Below are 19,146 nucleotides of genomic sequence, written 5' to 3'. Positions count from 1 at the left end.
GAGTGCTCATTGCACTATTTAAAAGAAGAGCAGGGAGTTTTCCCAGTGTCCTGATGCAAACATTCCTCCATCAATCAACACCACCCAAAATAAAAGATTAACTGGTTATTTATCTCTCTGCTGCTCATGGGGGCTTGCTGTGTGAAGAATGGCTGCTGTGTCTGTGACATAAAAGCAGTCAGTGCACTTCAAAGTAGTTCATTGCTTGTGAAATGGATTGAGGAGTTTCTAAGAGATGCAATACATGGTTCTATAAACACAAATTTTAATTTCTTTAAGATTTCCCTTTGCTGCTGTGTGTCCCTTTGGAAAAACCTACGTTATTCATTGACAGAATTATACTCAAGGCATCTAAAAGAGATGGTTTCACTATCAGAATCTCCTGTTAGAATTAGGCTGTTGTACTGTCAGCTGGTTAATTTTCTTTCCCAGTTATTTAAAAAAATTATTTTTAAACAATATGTCTCAGCTATCACTCATGGCTCAGTTGCTATAGGCCGTGAACTGTGTAAACTCAGAAAGTTTATGGCTTGATCCCAGTCTGTGCTGAATTACCAGATCTAAGCTGGACTGACAGCAGAAGTACAGTAAGTGAGCTCAGTTCCCCTGAGCTAGAAATGGAAACATTCAGCCAAGTCCCTGGTGCTGATCATTATCCAATGACTCAACCGACAAGTGCCTGTGTGAGCAAGTGGGTTGTTCGCAGGATTGTGCTCCACCATGATGACCTCCACAGCGGAATATCCTGCAAACACTATCAATACCTGCACGTGAAGAGTGGCTGCATGTTGAAGTCCTGGAAGATGGCACTATGTTGCAGTAAAGAGTATATTGGCAAAATGTTGTCGAGTCTACACCTGGAGTACTGTGTACAGTTTTGGTCTTCTTACCTCAGGAAGAATATACTTGCCTTAGAGGGGGTGCAAAAAAGGTGCAGTAGACTGATACCTGGGGCTGCCCTATGAGGAGAAATTGAGTAAAATGGGTCTATATTCTCTGGAGTTTGGAAGAATGAGAGGTGTTCTCATTGAAACGTATAAAATTCTTAGATGGCTCGATAGGGCAGAGGCTGATAGACAGTTTCCCCTGGTTGAAGGGTCTAGAACTAGGGCTTTTGTCTCGGGATAAGGAGTCATCCATTTAGGTCTGAGATGAAGAAATATTTTTCATTCAGAGGGTTGTGAATCTTTGGAATTCTCTACTCCACCTCAGAGGGCTGTAGATACTGACTCATGAGGAATTTACAAAACTGAATCAAGGGGTAGGATGGGGAAGTGGAATTGATGTAGCAATTCAGCCATGAATTTACTAAATGGTGAAGTCCCGCATGGGAGATTGGTCATGAAGGTAAGAGCCCATGGGATCCAGGGCAATTTGGCAAATTGGATCCAAAATTGGCTTAGTGGCAGGAGGCAGAGGGTGATGGTCAAGGGTAGTTTTTGCGATTGGAAGTCTGTGACCAGTGGTGTTCCGCAGGGATCAATGCTGGGACCCTTACTGTTTGTAGTGTACATTAATGATTTAGACATGAATATAGTAGGTATGATCAGTAAGTTCTCAGATGACACGAAAATTGGTGGTGTTGTATAGAGTGAGGAGGAAAGCCTTAGATTACAGGGAGATATAGATGGGCTGGTAAGATGGGCGGAGCAGTGGCAAATGGAATTTAATCCTGAGAAGTGCAAGGCGATGCATTTTGGGAGGACTAACAAGGCAAGGGAATATACAATGGATGGTAGGACCTACTATATTCATGTCTAAATCATTAATGTACACTACAAACAGCAAGGGTCCCAGCACCAATCCCTGCGGTACACCACTGGTCACAAGCTTCCAATCGCAAAAACAACCCTCGACCATCACCTTCTGCCTTGGGACCTTAGTGTTCTTGTCCATAGATCACTGAAGGCAGCAGCACAGGTAGATAAGGTGGTTAGGAAGGCATGTGGGATACTTGCCTTTATTAGCCAAGGTGTAGCATATAGGATCAGGGAGGTTATGATGGAGCTGTATAAAATGCCAGTTAGGCCACAGCTGGAGTGCTGTGTACAGTTCTGGGCACCACACTATAGAAAGGATGTGATTGCACTGGAGAGGATGCAGAGGAGATTTGCCAGGATGTTGCCTGGGCTGGAGCATTTCAGCTATGCAGAGAGACTGGATAGGCTAGGGTTGTTTTCCTTAGAGCAGAGAAGACTGACGGGGGACATGATTGAGGTATACAAAATTGTGAGGGGCATAGATAGGGTAGATAGGAAGAAACTTTTTCCCTTAGCGGAGGTGTCAATAACCAGGGAGCAGGAGATTTAAGGTAAGGAGCAGGAGGTTTAGAGGGGATTTGAGGAAAACATTTTTCACCCAGAGGGTGGTTGGAATCTGGAACGAACGGCCTGAAGGGGTAGTAGAGGCAGGAACCCTCACAACATTTCAGAAGTATTTAGATGAGCACTTGAAATGCCACAGCATAGCACGCTATGGGCCAAATGCTGGAAAATGGGATTAGAATAGATAGGCTTGATGGCCAACGCGGACGAGCTGGGCCGAAGGGCCTGTTTCTGTGCTGTATGACTCTATGACTCTATAACACAATGGTGTTCTAGCCCTGTCTCCAATTTGCTCTTCCTTTGAATGTCACTGCCCACTGAGAGTCACATTTGGATCTTGATGATCTCACTGGCTGGGGTAGGGGGGACAGACAGGACGCAGTAAGAATTAGACTGCGGGTGGGTATTTTATAGATGCTGGTAGTGTAAGAAACTGTGGAGCTTATCAGTAACTGGGAATGTTTGAACCATGTGTGTTAATTCAGCTGCCTCACGCCTCCAGCCCAGGATCTTCTACAAGTCAGCCTCATACTGTGACATGGGCAAAGGCAGCACTGGATCTGCTGGCCAAATGGTGCCATTGGAAAGTGTCAAATAATTTGAATGAAAATTGTTTCTGTTTGTCACTGCCTTTGTTCTCAAACCAGACCACATGTGAACATGGTGCCATCAGTGTTCAGGAGTGCACATTCAATGATTTTAGTTAGGCAGGGGTGATCAGGGTCATGGAACTAAGGAGCTAAGATACATATCAGCCATGATCTAACTGATGTGACTGAACAGACTGAAGGGGCTGAATGGCCTATAGCCATTTCTATGTTCAGCTTCAGTCCTTCGTGTGATTGCTCTGAAACCACTTGTTTAAACTGGAATTGCCATCAGGCATTTCAATTTAAACTGGGATTCAGGCCTTTTTAAATTGGTATTGTGTCAATACTTTCCTTTATTTATATTTATTAAAGATAAATCAAGTTTAGCCAACTTGATTGAGTTTTTTGATGAGGGCTGATGAGGGTAATGTGGTCAATGTGGTTTATATGGACTTCCAAAAGACATTTGATAAAGTGCCACATCATAGGTTTTCCAACAAAATTGAAGCTCATGGAATAAAAGAGACAGTAGCAGAATGGATGCGAAGTTGGCTGAGTGACAAGAAACAAGAGAGTTGCGGTGAGCAGTTGTTTTTCAGACTGGAAGAAGGTATACAGTGAGGTTCCCCAGAGGTTGGTGCTAGGACCAATGCTTTTCTTGATATATATTAAAGACATAGACTTGGGTGTACAGGGCACAATTTCAAAATTTGCAGATGACACAGAACTTGGAAGTATTGTGAACTGTGAGGAGGATAGTGATAGACTTCAAGAGGACATAGGCTGGTGGAATGGGCAGACAGATGGCAGATGAAATTTAATGCTGAAAAGTGTGAAGTGATACATTTTGGTAGAAAGAACAAGGAGAGGCAATATGAAACAAATAGTACAATTCAAAAGGGAGTGTAGGAACAGAGGCCTGTGGATATATGTGCACAAATCATTGAAGATGGCAGGGCAGGTTGAGAAAGTGGTTAAAAAGGCATACAGGATCCTAGGCTTTATAAATAGACGTATCGAGTGCAAATGCAAAGAAGTTATGATGAACCTTTAGAAAACACTGGTTTGGCTTAATTGGAGTATTGTGTCCAAATCTGGGTGCCACACGTTAGGAAGGATGTGAAGGCATTAGAGAGGGTGCAGAAAATATTTGCATGAATGGTTCCAGAGATGAGGGACTTCAGTTATGTGGATAGATTAGAGAAGCTGGGGCTATTCTCCTTGGAGAAGAGAAAGTTGAGAGGAGATTTAATACAGGTGTTCAAAATCATGAGGGCTCTGGACAAAGTAGATAGAGATAAATTGCTCCCATTGGCAGAAGGGTTGAGTCCCAGAGGGCATGGATTTAAGATGATTGGCAAAAGAACCAAAGGCAACATGAGGAGAAACTTTCATATGCAGCAAGTGGTTAGGATCTGGAATGCACTGCCTGAGAATGTGGTGAAGGCAGATTCAATCGTGGCTTTCAGAAGGGAATTGGATAAGAACCTGAAGTGAAAAGAATTGCAGGGCTACGGGGAAAGGGACTAGCTGAATTGCTCTTGCAGAGAGTTAGCATGGACTTGATGGGCCAAATGGCCTCCTTCTGTACTGTAACCATTCTATGATATATGTTCTGAGGATGTAGGTGACACTGGCAAGGGCTTGTTTAATGCCCATCCTTGGTTGCTTTAAGAAAGTGGTGGATCTTCTCCTGTGAATAATTGTTCTCATGACTGAGTGGCTTGTTAGACCACTTCAGAGAGTATTGAGTGCCTGGGATTGGAGTCACATATAGGCCAGACTGGATATGGATGCTAGGTTCCTTTTCCAGAAGGACATGAATGAACTACTTGGGTCTTTATGACAATCCAACAGCTTTTGTGGTCAGTTGGTGCTACTGCACACATTACAAGATTTATTAAATTCAGTTTCACAACTTGCCATGGTAGGATTTGAACCCACGGTCTCTGGCATATTAGTCCAGTACCATAACCACTCCCAGTTGAACTGGAATTGTTAACAGATATTCCTGTTTATTAATCTTCTCTGAGCCCTCCTCATGTTTGCAAACTGGTGAAACTGTTAAGCAGTACAATCGCTTCTCACCATGCCTTCTTGGAACATCCTGATTAAGTACCATGTATAACTAAAGGAATTTAGACAAAAAAGTTTCATTTCCTATAATACATGTATTTGTGATTTATTTATTTTAGGGAAACTGAGAACCAGATCATAGCTGACAACCCTGAGGTTTGTACCATCTTTAATTTTTTTCACCTTTTTTCTTTTGTGCACATTTATTATAATTTTTTGTGCGTTCTGGTTTTCCAAGAACCCTTCTGGTGCAACCACTGTTTCCGACAGGCTCAGTGACAGATCACATCTGAGAAGTTCAACACCCTTTTAAGATTGGAGTTCTAGTCAGCACTCCTCTGGGGTTTTCCTGCTCTGCTGTTTATGAGTGGAGATGTGGTTTTCACCAAACCTTCTCCAAGGTGACGGTGGTGAAGTGGAGTGGGCAAAGCTTGAGGAAATTTTCATGTATGTTTAAATGGCTTGTTTACTTGCCAAGAGTGACACGTCCCTAAATGGCAACTCTCCTGTAGTAGCTACATCTTCATACTAAATAGGGTATTGAGTGGCATAGCAGATTAATACTGCCCTTCCATATCTGGGACCTGGATTACACTGCAGCCCAGACTGATGCAATGAAAATTCCTTCTGTTTTCTGGCTGTGAAGATCCTATGTGACATGTGTTTGAACACCAACAACTCAGCATGTGCCCATGGGACATAGAAACATAGAAAAATAGGAGCAGGAGTATGCCATTCGGCCCTTTGAGCCTGCTCTGCCATTCAATACGATCATGGCTGATCATCCAAACTTAGTACCCTGTTCCTGCTTTCTCCCCATATCCCTTGATCCCTTTAGCCCTAAGAACTATATCTAACTCTTTCTTGAATATAATTTAATGATTTGGCCTCAACTGCTTTCCATGGTAGAGAATTCTACAGGTTCACCACTCTCTGGGTGAAGAAATCCCTCCTCATCTCAGTCCTTAATGGCTTACCCCTCATCCTTAGACTGTGACCCCTGGTCCTGGACTCCCCCGCCATCGGGAACATCCTTCCTGCATCTAGTCTGTCCAGTCCTGGTAGAATTTTGTAGGTTTCTATGAGATCTCCTCTCATTCATAGTTCGACACAAATTGCTTACTTAGCAAACCACAGGACATCAGATATGAAAACTGCAAGTGCTGTACAGTACACCTGAGGGTTGAGTAACATTATTGGGGCAGAGTTCAGCCATTCTAACAATGTTACAGTTAATCAGGGAGCTTAATATTTACATTTGATGCCAAAAAACAGAAAGGGCTCTATTCCCCAGAACCAACATCTCTCAACTTTATGAACACAAGGTGGCAGGGGTGGAATTATAACTCTCCCTGTTTGTAGAATGGAGTGGGCAAGCAGTTAAATTGGAGTGGTTCCATTTCCACCAATTTCTGATTTAATGCCACTGGTTGTGGTGCCCACTGGTCTCAGGCGGGAGCCTCATGCATAAATGCTAATGGTGTCAATAAGACCATGATGGCATTTTAACACCCTCCTGAGGCAGCGAAATGTTTTCAAAATAAGTAAAATACTTTCCTTAGTGGAAAGAGGAGCAGTTTTGAGTGGGCAGCTGACTGGTGGCCTGTAACTGAGATCTGGGAGTTAAAATACCTCGGGTCTGAAATTCCGAATGACCCTGACACCCTCTGCCTGAAATCTGTTTCATCTTAAAATATACCCCAAAATTCTTAAGAAGTATTCAGGCTGCTCAGGATTTGTGCTGAAAGTGTTAATGTAACTGCCTCATCCTGTTCCCGTTATTCTTTTTATTTCTTCCATATTCCGAGTAACTAATCTTTCTTTCCCCTCCCCGTATCAACCATCTTCTGTCGGCTCAGCTGAAGGTACGTGAGCTCTGCTATTGTCTATTTATTATGCTTTATTAATGTATGGTGTCTGAAAGCTCTTGGATGATTGCAGTTCACTCAGGAGAATGTTGTCAGTTACATGAATGAGAGGGCACAAAAGAACATGTGGGTGAGGGTGCCACTTCAGAAGTGGGAAAGATGCCTTTAACTCATGAGCACCTACAGGGCACATTCAGGAGTGAGGGTCTTCTTCTACATTTGCTGGAACAATTGTGCCATCAGTATTGTAATATGCTTGGGATTAAACTACGGAGCACAGCAATACCGCCTCTGATTTCCAGGCAATGAACTTACCTCACAGCCATGGAAGGCATTCCTGAGCTTTGTGATCTGAAGCAGCTCCTGTTTGTGTGTTTAATCACAGCTGGCCCCTCCCTTGAGAATAAAATTATGCGTGACAGAGCTAATTAACATGCAGTGTTGGTTGGCATCCTTCCATCTATGAAAGATGATGGACACACAGCAAACAATCCATTTAGGTGTGGTGTCTTCTCTTGGTGCTGCACGTGAAGCTGCCAAGTGATGCTGTGAGTTGTTATTTTTGACGTTGGCGCCTGTTGCCAAGCTGCTGTAGCAACTGGTTGTTATGGTGTTGCACACTAGTCCACAGGCTGCGTTGCCATTTACCTCTGTCACATCTCGTGGCTTCTATGTGCAATAGTTGACATTTAGGACCTTCAAATTATTGAGCTTCTTTTCCTGGTAGTTGTAAGTTGCCCATGTTTCACAGCAAGGTGAACCATGCAATAAAACTGCAGTAATTTTACTTTTCCCACCCCTGAAAACTGAGTGGGGTAGATCTTGACTCTGCAAAAGTGTAAAATGGCTGATAATGAGCCAGTAATCTATTTTACATTTCTCACGTCTGAAGTCAATGGAAACAAAATGGGGAAAGATGTAAAATGGGCTATTGTCTTGCTATCACCTGTTTTAACCTATCAAGATTTGTGTGTCCAATACCCAGACTGAGTGGACTGAGCTTATCTGTCAGGCAGACTGCATGTCCAACAACCAGAGTAACCCAGACCTGTGGACTGTACCTGTCTCTCAGCATACTGGGATAGATCTTGACTTTGTGTGATAGTATAAAATGGGTGATTGCAATGGAAATAAAAAAAATCAGGAAAGATGTAAATCAGGCTGCCAACTCGCTATTCCTTATTTTTTAATATTGCAGAGTCAAGATCTATACCCACTGTATCCAAAATGCAGACTAACCCAGACTTCGTGGCTAATGCCTGTTTCTAAGATGAACTGTATGTCTTACACCTAATCTGCATGTTTCATTGTGCATGCTTTCTATCTTATTTGGTGGTTCAGATGAACTAATCATGGGGCTCATGTCAGTCCATTGTGTAAGTGCTTGGAGGGAAGGCTTATTTTCCCGATTCTAATTTGCCTACTGACCTCCGCCAGGGTCATACTGCCTGAAATATTGACTGTTGTACCACGTGTTCCCAGCTATCAATTTACAGACCTTTTACAGGCAAAGGGTGGTAGAAGTTTGGAACTTTGTTCCGCAAATAGCAGTTGATGCTACATCAATCATTAATTTTAAATTTGAGTCGGACAGACTTTTGTAAACCAAAGATATTAAGGGATATGGAGCAAATGCAGGTATATGGAGTTAGGTCACTGATTAGCCAGGATCTCATTGAATGGTGGAACAGGCTAAATGGCCTACTTATGTTCCTATGACCCCTTGCTCCCCAATACCAGCCTCCAGGCTCCCATAAGCTATAAGCCCCTCTTGTGCCCACTACAAGCACAGTATCCTCTTTACCCATTGACCAGCCAACAGAACTCTGCCCCCACTTTTGCAGCTTACGGGCACCACTCTCCCTGACTATAAGCCCAAAGACCCCTGTCTCCAACTAGCCTACAGGCCCCTCAAACCCAAAACCCAGATTATGGGATACTTTTTCCCTATCTCTCAAAATACTAAACCACGGATCTTCTTCCTTAAATATCATGCATGGACTATCCAAATACTTCCCCACAGATCTCATTTCTGCCCAAATACCAGTTAGAAGCTCAGCGGCATCTTACTGACCCTTCACCTCCAGAAAGACCTCTCCTCCGATGCTGGCTGGCATGGCTAATTTCAGGCTTGCTGCTTCCCAGCAAACATTTCTAGTACTGCCCCTGGTGGTGCCCAGTTCTACATTGCTGGGATGTGGAGTGCTAGCTGGTGTGGTCACCCAACTGGCTGTATTTCTTGTCAGAGGGGTATCGTCTGCAGATAATTCAATTGTACAGACAGCACAACTGAGCCTCAGTCTGTCCTCACATATGCAGGAATTGGGATTGGGAACCCTGTCTGATTGATGTTGCCCTCTCTAACTGTTTAGGTCACTTGTAGCATCCCTACTACTGATGAGACCATTTAACTGAGCATGGAGCAGGTATTAAACCCGGGATCCTTCTGGCCTTTATGGCTCAGTACCACACTGTGCTTTTACCTGCAACAGTGGGACAGTTTTGATCCTTTTCCCTCCCCAGTGACATGGCTCAAATCACAAACTTACAATTCTCAATCAAAATGGGAGAGATTGGGGGTAAAATAATAAAAGCTAGTTTCAGCCTGGTCTGAAATTAGTTTTGTACAGGTTTCATTCCAGCTTTGGACTGTTTATTCTGATTTAATGCTCCAGTTGGTTGTTGTTGGTCAGGACCACCTCTTAGGATATAATTATGTATTTTTCTTTCTTGAACGTTTATGTAAAATATCTGGATTTTACAGATGTTTTCTTGAAGGATCATTTATTGTCCAGTCTATGTTTAAAAATCATGATGCTTATTATGTCTCCTTTGTAATACATCCCTTCCTCATAACATTCCCTTTATAATAGGCACCCACCTGATAATACCTGCTTTAATTCAGGCACCCACCTGATAATACCCCCTTCATAACAGGACTTTTCTGATAATCCCCACTTTATAACAGATCCCCTCCTGCCCCTTCTTAATAGCGCCTCCTTTACAATAGGCTCCTCCATGCAACACTCCATTATAACATCCACCCTCCATATAAAACTATGTTTTTAATAATTTCCCTGTTGATAACTTCTTTGATAACACATCCTTTCCCTATAACACAAGATGCTGTTCCTACAGTATTCCTCACATACAGCAAGAAATCTCGAAACATTTGACAAAGTGGATGGAAATAAAGGTTAACAAGTAAGAGGGAAAGAAATTGAATGGGTGGGAACTGAAAGCATTGTTGAAAAAAAAGGATCCTTCAGAGGCTGTTGAAAATGGGCAGGGAAGGTTGAAACTAGAGGGATTAAGGGAAGGAATTCCAGCATGGCTGAAAGAATGGCCACTGAGGGTGGAACGGAGAGAACAAGATAGGAAACTGCCATTGGAGCAGTGAAGGCCATCACTGAGGTAAGGTGGGGTGAGCCCCTGGGAGCGGTATTTGAAAGTGAAGTCACAAGTCTCAAAATTAATTAGTTGGGGCATACAGAACCAATGGAGCTTCCCAAGCCCAAGGCTGATGGGACACTGGGTCATTTTGAGATTGAGGATGTGGTCTGAAGCATTTGGAATGAGTTCTAGTTTTGAAATCGAGTCTCAAGGTGATGGAAATGCAAGCTAGGATTTCAGTAGTGATGAAGATGAGATAGAGATTGGAGGGAGGAATGTTTCTTGGTAAGGGGAAGGTAGCTCCATCTGGGGAGGTTGAGCTGTTTGAAACCAGAGAGCTAAAGAGGGTGGCTTCAGTTTTACTGAAACCAGGCTGAAGGAAATCTCGGCTCAACCAGGCTGGACTGAGTAGAATGGCAGTCTTGGGGTCGATGCAGGAGGTGGAGGGGCAAAGCTTGGTATCCTTGGCCTACACGTGGAATTGATTCCAATGCTTCCAGATGATATAGGCAAGGGGCAATGTACCAGTGATGAGTGGGAGAGGACAAAGAATGGAGACCTGGAGCAGCATGGAGCAGACTATGGAAACAGAGGAAAAACCATTGTAGGCGATGTGAGGGGTAATTTTACAATTCCACACTGCTGCTAGGGAACAAATATCAAGAGGCTGCTCACAGTGCAGGCTTGTAAATGTTTGTTTTATAAATTTATAACATGCACATCCTTATAAAAGCCTGTCTATAATACCTCCCTTCTCATGTAACACACTGAATCCTTACTTTTATATCAATTGTTGGTTCCTTCAAATCAGCTTTCTAATGGACTTGGGACTCTTAACCCTAACAATTTGTGCAGGGTGCTGGAACATGGCTTCTCGCATGGGAGGGAAAGACAGCATACCTGAGGCAGGAGACTTTGAAAATACTTGGAAATTGTCCAGCCCTTCCCCCACCCCCAAAGAAAGCACTTACTCAGCTGAAATGTGGGCATCTATAATTAAATGAATGTACCTTATTTTTGCTTCATTTTTTCTGCCACGTTTCTCTCCCTTTTGTACTTCTCTCCCTTTTCTTTAGTTCAGGTTCCGATGGTATCAGGTACCTTCCACTACCTTGCCAAAGTGAGTTTAGGTGGTGAGTGTTGGCGGGCTGTTTTTCCCCTCCGCTAACCCAGTGATGCCAAAGTCAACTGTGGTGCAGCCTGGCTGAGAGAACCAGCTCAGCACAGATTGATCAGAGATGGGATCTTCCTGCTCTGTATGGTTCACCTGCCCATTCCTTTAAGTCAACTGAACCAACCGGGTGGAACTTTAGTCATTATACCGTCAAGGCACCAGTCAAACGCACACTGTGTCTCCAACTCTCTCCGCTTCATCATTTCTAACCACTCCCTCTTTCCTCTAGCCAATCGTCTTTATTTCTGATAGAACTAAGGACACTGTAGACTCGGAGAAGGAAAAGGAGAAAAAAATGGAAGACAAGAACAAAACCAAGGTTTCTCCATGTGCTAGCATGGCTTGGATTGCAGTAGCCTGAAATCAGTGAAATACGCTCTGCCCAGTTCTTTCCCATCCACAAGGGATCTAAAATCGCAGACAGATGCTGACACTGAAAATCCTGTTGCATCTGGATGGGAAAGGGTCAGATATGTTGGGGTTTAAGAGCACCAGGGCAATAGCATGTCTGCGAGCTTCCTGTGAGGATAGAAATCTGGCCTGGCCGAATATGGGAGTAAACTACTAGGGGATATGGGAAGAAAGTAGGGCTGGAAATTAATTCATCCCACCAACAGAACCTGGCTCCCAGAGACAGTCTCACCAACAGGACCTGACTCCCAGAGACAGTCTCACCAACAGGACCTGACTCCCAGAGACAGTCTCAGCAACAGGACCTGACTCCCAGAGACAGTCTCAGCAACAGGACCTGACTCTCAGAGACAGTCTCAGCATCAGGACCTGACTCTCAGAGACAGTCTCAGCAACAGAACCTGACTCCCAGAGACAGTCTCAGCAATAGAACCTGACTCCCAGAGACACTCCCACCAACAGGACCTGACTCCCAGAGGCAGTCTCAGCAACAGAACCTGACTCCCAGAGGCAGTCTCAGCAACAGGACCTGACTCCCAGAGACAGTCCCACCAACAGGACCTGACTCCCAGAGACAATCTCACCAACAGGACCTGACTCCCAGAGGCAGTCTCAGCAACAGAACCTGACTCCCAGAGGCAGTCTCAGCAACAGGACCTGACTCCCAGAGACAGTCCCACCAACAGGACCTGACTCCCAGAGACAGTCCCACCAACAGGACCTGACTCCCAGAGACAGTCCCACCAACAGGACCTGACTCCCAGAGACAGTCCCATCAACAGGACCTGACTCCCAGAGACAGTCCCACCAACAGGACCTGACTCCCAGAGACAGTCTCAGCAACAGGTCCTGACTCTCAGAGACAGTCTCGCCAACAAAGACTTGAATTACAGACATTCACTTTAAACAGCTAATATCATTAAAAATTTTCAAGGGCTCTTGTCAGAATCTCTCTTTATAAAGTGACCTGATTATGAGGCCAGCTCCCCAAAGGAGATTTTTATGGTGAATTTCCCTATTTAGAAATGGTCCTTTGTCCTTCAGTCCTTGTTTCTGAATTTACCAGGGTCAGAAGTGAATAGGTGCACGTCTGTTAAGTTTCTGCTGTGGCTGGCGATGAATAAATTAGGAGTTTCAGGCAGTGCTGCTAGGGCAGGCCTGCTTGTGCACTTTGAGGAGGCAGCTACATGCTTATTTATACATTAACTTTGAGAAAAGCAAACTGTCAGGACGATTGGTGGTTTGCAGCTGATGTGCAGCATCACCTGGATTTCCATAGACAGTGGAATTAAAAGAAAATTGCATGAGCAACTGAAGTTAGCACAAGTTTTGGTTGCTTTGAAATATTAACTGAAGTAGTCTTACACAGCAGGGAGTGCTTTATGTCAGATTATAAATGTGCTTCTAACTGCTTAAGGCTAGTGCTACATAAGAACAATTGGATAGCACTAACTGTCAGTGGTCTTTATTGTGCAGAGTCCTATTGGCACGCTGACCGTCAGAGGCCTTTTAGGAGAACCAATCAGTGGCCTGTTGACAGGGCACACTGAAGGCTTGTTAAAAAAATAGAATCACTGCTAATGCTGTCAGAGGCCTGATGTCGGCTTTGACTTTTTAGACTTATTATCACAATTGGATTTTGGTGCAAATGTCTTTTCTGAGATGATAAGAGACCTGTTCTTGACAGTTTGTCCATCAGCAACTGTATAACCTTTAGTTTAATTTCTTTCCACGATCAGCCTTCTCCAACAACAGCCAAGGAGGAGAGTGAGGAGGACCTGCAGTTCCGCCGTATTTTCGAACAGATTTCGGGAGAAGTAAGTATTACTGACACCTACTAATGATTCCTTCTCAGTGAGATTGGGATTTTGGGAAGATTCTTTCAAAGGCATTATTGCCTATTTCTATCATCTCATCTCATAACAAAAATTGAATCCCAAAATGGGTGTGGTGCCAGAGGACTTGGGGTTGCAAATGCTACACCCCATATTCAGAAAAGAGAGGTATAAACTTAATGTCGGTAGTGGGGAAACCTTTAAAGACAAACTTCCAAGGCAAGATTAATGATCATTTGGAAAAATATGGACTAACAAGTGACAGCACAGATTTGTTAAAGGCAAACCGTATTTGACTAACTTAATTGAGTTCTATGGTGAAGTAACAGAGGGTTGATTAAAGTAGTGTGGTTGAAGTAGTAGATATGCACTTTCGAAAGGTGTTTGATAAAGTACTACACAATAGACTTATTAGCAAAATTGAAGCCTGTGGGATTAACGGGGCAGTGGCAGCTTGGATACAAAATTGGCTTAGAGACAGAAAGCAGAGGGTAGTGGTGAACATTGTTTTACAGACTGGGGGAAGTATACAGTGATGACCCTCAGGGATCAGTATTAGCACCACTGCTCTTTTTGATAAAGATTAATGACCTGAACTTGTGTATGCAGAGCATAATTTCTAAGTTTGCAGATGACACGAAACTCAGAAATGTTGTAAACAGTGAGGAGGGTAGTGACAGAGTTCAGGAGGCTACAGGCAGGTGAAATGAGCAGACACATGCCAGATGCAATTTAACACAGAGTTGTGAAGTCATGCATTTGGTAGGAATGAGGTGGAAAGGCAATATGAACTAAATGGTGCAATTTTGAAAGGGGTGCAGGAATAGAGAGTTACTCATGCATCAGTTGCTGCGACTGATTGTATTAATTCTGGTGTCAGTTGATCGATATTCCTGGATGGAATTATTGGATATTCCCAGCACATATAGCAAAAGCTTTCAAATGGATATTTTCCATTACTTTGACAGGCCTAAGGGACAGTTGTGTGTCTTGAGAGAACAACAACAAATGCTTGGTGTGTTAAAGTGGAAGGTCAGGTAAACTCTGGGGCAAAGTCTGTAACAAAATGTAAGCGTTTTATTTTGTTCACCACAGGACATGCAGATCACTGCATCTGAACTGAGGAATATCCTAAACCGTGTTGTTAAAAAACGTAAGTACTGATTAAACAAGAAACTTAACAGCAATCTTTATCAGTACAATAAGGTCGTGTGACATAATGCCCAGCACCTGCACCGTTACCTCTGGAGGCTCCTATGGGTGTGCTCTATCTCACCTACTTGCTGCCCTTGGTGATGTTTTTGTTAATTCATCCAAGGGATGTGAGCATCACTGACAAGGCCAGCATTTATTGCCCATCATTAACTGCCCTTGAGAAGGTGGTGGAAGACACCTTCTTGAACTGTTGCAGTCCATATAGTGTAGGTACATCCACAGTGCTATTAGGGAGGAAGTTCCAGGATTTTGACCTAGCATGTCCACAGGTCCCTGATGGTAGCAGGACAGGTAGATAAAGTGGTGAAGAAGGCATATGGAATGCTTTCCCTTCTTGGCCGAGGTATAGAATACAAATGCTGGAACTGTATAAAATGCTGGTTAGGCCACAGCTGGAGTATTGCATACAGTTCTGGTCACCAATTTACAGGAAGGACATCATTGATCTGGAGAGAATACCGAAGAGATTTATAAAAATGCTGCCAGGGCTTGCAAATTGCAGCTATGTGGAAAGATTGGATCAGCTCGGGTTGTTTTCCTTAGAATAGAGGAGGCTGAGGGGTGACTTAATTGAGGTGTACAAAATTATGAGGGACCGAGATAGACAAGAAGGACCTGTTTCCCCCAGCGGAGAGGTCATTTACCAAGGGGCACAGATTTAAGATGATTGGTAGAAGGATTAGAGGTGACATGAGGAAAAACGTTTTTACCCAGAAGGTGGTGGGTGTCTGGAATTCACTGCCCAAATCGGTGGAGGCAGAAACCCTCAATTCATTTAAAATGTATCTGGACCTGCATCTGAAGTGCTGTAACCTGCAAGGCTATGGACCAGGTGCTGGAAGGTGGGATTAGATTTTTCTAGTGGTGGCTAGTTTTTTCATCTGGCGCAGATATGATGGGCTGAATGGCCTCTTCCTGTGCCGTAACTTTTCTATGGTTCTATGGTCTTCCCTCTCCACATTTCCCTCCAGTCTTTCCCTTCAGCATGCCTGTTCACTTGTGAACATGGTCCTTGCCATTCATGACCTTATTGCATATGATTGCATTCACTGTAGCTTTGATTGCAATTTGGCTCAGGACGGTGAGCCATATTTGCCTCTCTGGCTGCCTACATTTTTCAATATCTGTACCAGCCAACCATCGTGGTGATGATGTGGCCCTTATCACCAAATTACATCTTGGTTTCCCCCAGTACTTTCTTCTTCTTCGAACCCTTTGCTCTACCCCTCCTGCTTCTTTAAAATTCCAGTTGACTATTTTACGCCTCACCACCCACCCCCCCCCGCCCCCCCTCAACCCACCCCACCCCAGCTACACCCCAGGTTTCTCAATGAAGTATTTACTGTCCTTTTCTCTTTCAGCTTCTGCACTGTGACTCCTCGTGCAGTGATTTCAATCTTCATCTCAGCTCCTCTTGCCCTCTCTCCTCTGAATTCACTAACCTGCTATCCTCTCTTAACCTTTCCCTCTGTATAACCTCTCCTACCTAGACTCACTGGCACTGCTCAAACCTGCCATCTCCCATAGCCTCTGTGCTCCCATGGTCTGCATCATAGATAGAACTGGCTACAAACACTTCCTTATATCCCTCACACTTACATGTCCAAATCACTAACAATTACACTTTCTATGGCCCAACTGCCAAGCCTTTGGCCCTCCATTCACCATAATACATATACTTTGCAGCTGTCAATCTGCTTAACCATTCCATCATATTTACCTTTGATGCCCATGTCCCCAGCAAAGACTTTACTCTGTCTCATCCTAGTTGTTTCCCCTAGTATGGCCCCATCTTTGATTCCTGAAGGCCAAGGGTGCAAACTTGAAGAACCTGGTGTACAACTAGTTTGCATCCATTACCAGATCTTGCTGTATCACATCAAACAATATCATACTTCACTCTCCCCTCTCTCAAAACCATCCACTATACCAGGATCATCCAGGAGAGCAGACATAACCGCAGTTTCTTTTTTTCACCACTTAAACATCACCTTAAACCCCTGTCCTCTGCCCCTCCCCCCTCATCTCCAAAAACAAGTGCAAGGAGTTCTTGCACTACAACACTAAAACTGAGACTGCCTGTTTGGTTGCTTCCCCTCTTCCCCTTGCCCACTAAGCCAAATCTCCTCCGAGCTCTCCCCACCCTAACCCTGAGTCTTCCTACAATTTCTGTCTCATCTCTTGTCATACCCTCTCGAAGCTCAACTTGTCCATGGGTCCCACCTCCTTCCGCCTTAATCTCACACCCACTATTGAATCACAGAATGGTTATTGCACAGAAGGAGGCCATTCAGCCCATTGTCTGTGCCAATTCTCTGCAAGAGCAACTCACCTAGTTCCACTCCCCTGCCTTTTCCCCATAGCCCTGCAAATTTTTTCTTTTTTATCCAGTTCTCTTTTGAAGACCTTGACTGACTCTGCCTGCACCACACCCTTAGGCTGTGCCTTCCAGATCCTAACCACTTGCAGCATAAAAAAGATTTTCCCCATGACGCTGTTGCTTCTTTCGGCAAGCACCTTAAATCAGTGTCCTCTGGTTCTGGATCTGTCCGCCAATGGGAACAGTTTCTTCCTATCCACTCTGTGCAGACCCCTCATGATTCTGAACACCTCTATCAAATCTCCACTTAATCTTCTCTTCTCCAAGGAGAACACACCTCATCACTAAACTGCTAACCACCTAACTTCTCTTTCTGGCTGTCATGCTGGCTGATGTTGTATATGGCTTTCTTTCCCCAGCTACTGTCCTACTCACTTTTAAAACTGCTGTAGGCAATACCTCACATCAACTATCTGTTCCTGAAATCCTCATCCATGCCTTTGTCACTTCCGGAATTGATTATTCCAATGACTCCTGACGGTCTCCCATTCTCCATCCTCCACAACTTCAGCTCATCTAAAATCATGTATCCTATATTTTATCAATTCCTGCTGCCTATCACTCCAGTGCTCGCAAAGCTACTTTGGAAGTGCCTCGATTTTAAATTTCTCATCCTTGTTTTCAAATCCCTCCTGGCCTTGGCTCTTACTATCTCTATAATCTCCTTCAGCTCTACAACCCTCTGAGTTCTCTGAGTTCCTCCAATTCTGACCTTTTGCCCATCCCCAATTTTAATCCCTTCAACAATGGTAGCTATGCCTTCAGGTGCCTGGGCCCTAAGCTCTGACATCCCCTCCCGAAACCTCCCCCCTTTTCTACCTCTCTTCCCCCTTTTACGTTGCTTCTTAAAACCTACCTCTTTGACCAAGCTTTTGGTCACCTGTCCTAATATCCTCTTGTATAAGTCGGTTGATAAAGCTGCTGTGAACGCCTTTGGATGTTTTCTAAGGTAAAGGTGTACTACAAGTGCAGGCTGTTGTCGTTGTAGGACTTCGCTGTGTGCAAATTAGCGGCCATGTTTTCTACATTACTACAAATACCACATTTCAAAATACTTAATTGACTTTAAAGCTCTTTGTGATGTCCTGATGTTGTGAAAGGCACTATATAAACAAAAGTTACTTTCTTCTTCACATTTTTGCTCACCACTCTAAATACCTTCCATTGGCTCAATGTCCTTTTCTGTCTGATTATGCCTCAGTGAAGCACTGCGGGATCTTTGACTACTTTAAAAGGCTCTATATTATTGCAGGCTGTTATTCTTGTTGAATATGTACTAGTTAATGGGACCCATCAACTGTATGAGCGATTGTCAATACAGTACGCACTGGTTAATGGGACTGCTTAACTATATGAGAGATTCTTAATACAGTGCACATAGGACGCCCAAACTGTGTGAGGGAAGGTTCCACTCTTACTGCAGTTGGAGATAATTTCCTGTTCCTTTTCCCCTTCAGTCTTTTCCTTTGCACAATGTTCAAAATGTTTATTGCTTCGATAAGTGATGCAGTAATTCTGAATATTAGCTGTTCTTTCTCCTCACAGACAAGATGAAGACTGACGGGTTCACCCTCGAATCTTGTCGCAGTATGGTTGCCCTCATGGATGTATCCTTTTCTTTCCTCCATTAAATTCATTATTCTTTCATTGGCAATTGTTTACTGACCGTGTAGTGGATTAGAGAAATCCCTTTTCACTTAGGGACCCTATCTATACTCCAGACCCAATTGAAAGTGCCTTGAGGATTCAGTGATGCAGTCGGTTAGAAGAATGTCATTGACTGAGCATTGCCGGCATGAAATTGAGTCAGACAATCTGTGAAGATCCCATATTGGATTGCTGGTCTATATTAAGATAGCTGGTTGCTGGCTGAGCAGTAG

General features: G+C 43.8%; 1 protein-coding gene across 3 annotated transcripts in view; it reads left to right on the top strand.

Annotated features, from left to right (window-relative positions):
* LOC137373975 (calpain-3-like) overlaps positions 1 to 19,146 on the top strand; it is a 46,434-nt gene that overhangs the window by 11,663 nt on the left and 15,625 nt on the right. For all 3 annotated transcript variants that reach the window (XM_068039676.1, XM_068039675.1, XM_068039678.1), the window contains 4 exons: positions 5,110 to 5,146; positions 13,576 to 13,653; positions 14,767 to 14,824; positions 18,812 to 18,873. In XM_068039676.1, the coding sequence (XP_067895777.1) occupies positions 5,110 to 5,146; positions 13,576 to 13,653; positions 14,767 to 14,824; positions 18,812 to 18,873 (235 nt within the window). The remainder of the gene's footprint in view (positions 1 to 5,109; positions 5,147 to 13,575; positions 13,654 to 14,766; positions 14,825 to 18,811; positions 18,874 to 19,146) is intronic.

The sequence above is a fragment of the Heterodontus francisci genome, chromosome 9 (genome assembly GCF_036365525.1).
Source record: "Heterodontus francisci isolate sHetFra1 chromosome 9, sHetFra1.hap1, whole genome shotgun sequence".
Lineage (NCBI taxonomy): Eukaryota > Metazoa > Chordata > Chondrichthyes > Heterodontiformes > Heterodontidae > Heterodontus > Heterodontus francisci.
The sequence above is the reverse complement of the archived record's forward strand: the minus strand, read 5'-3'. Positions and strand labels throughout refer to the sequence as shown.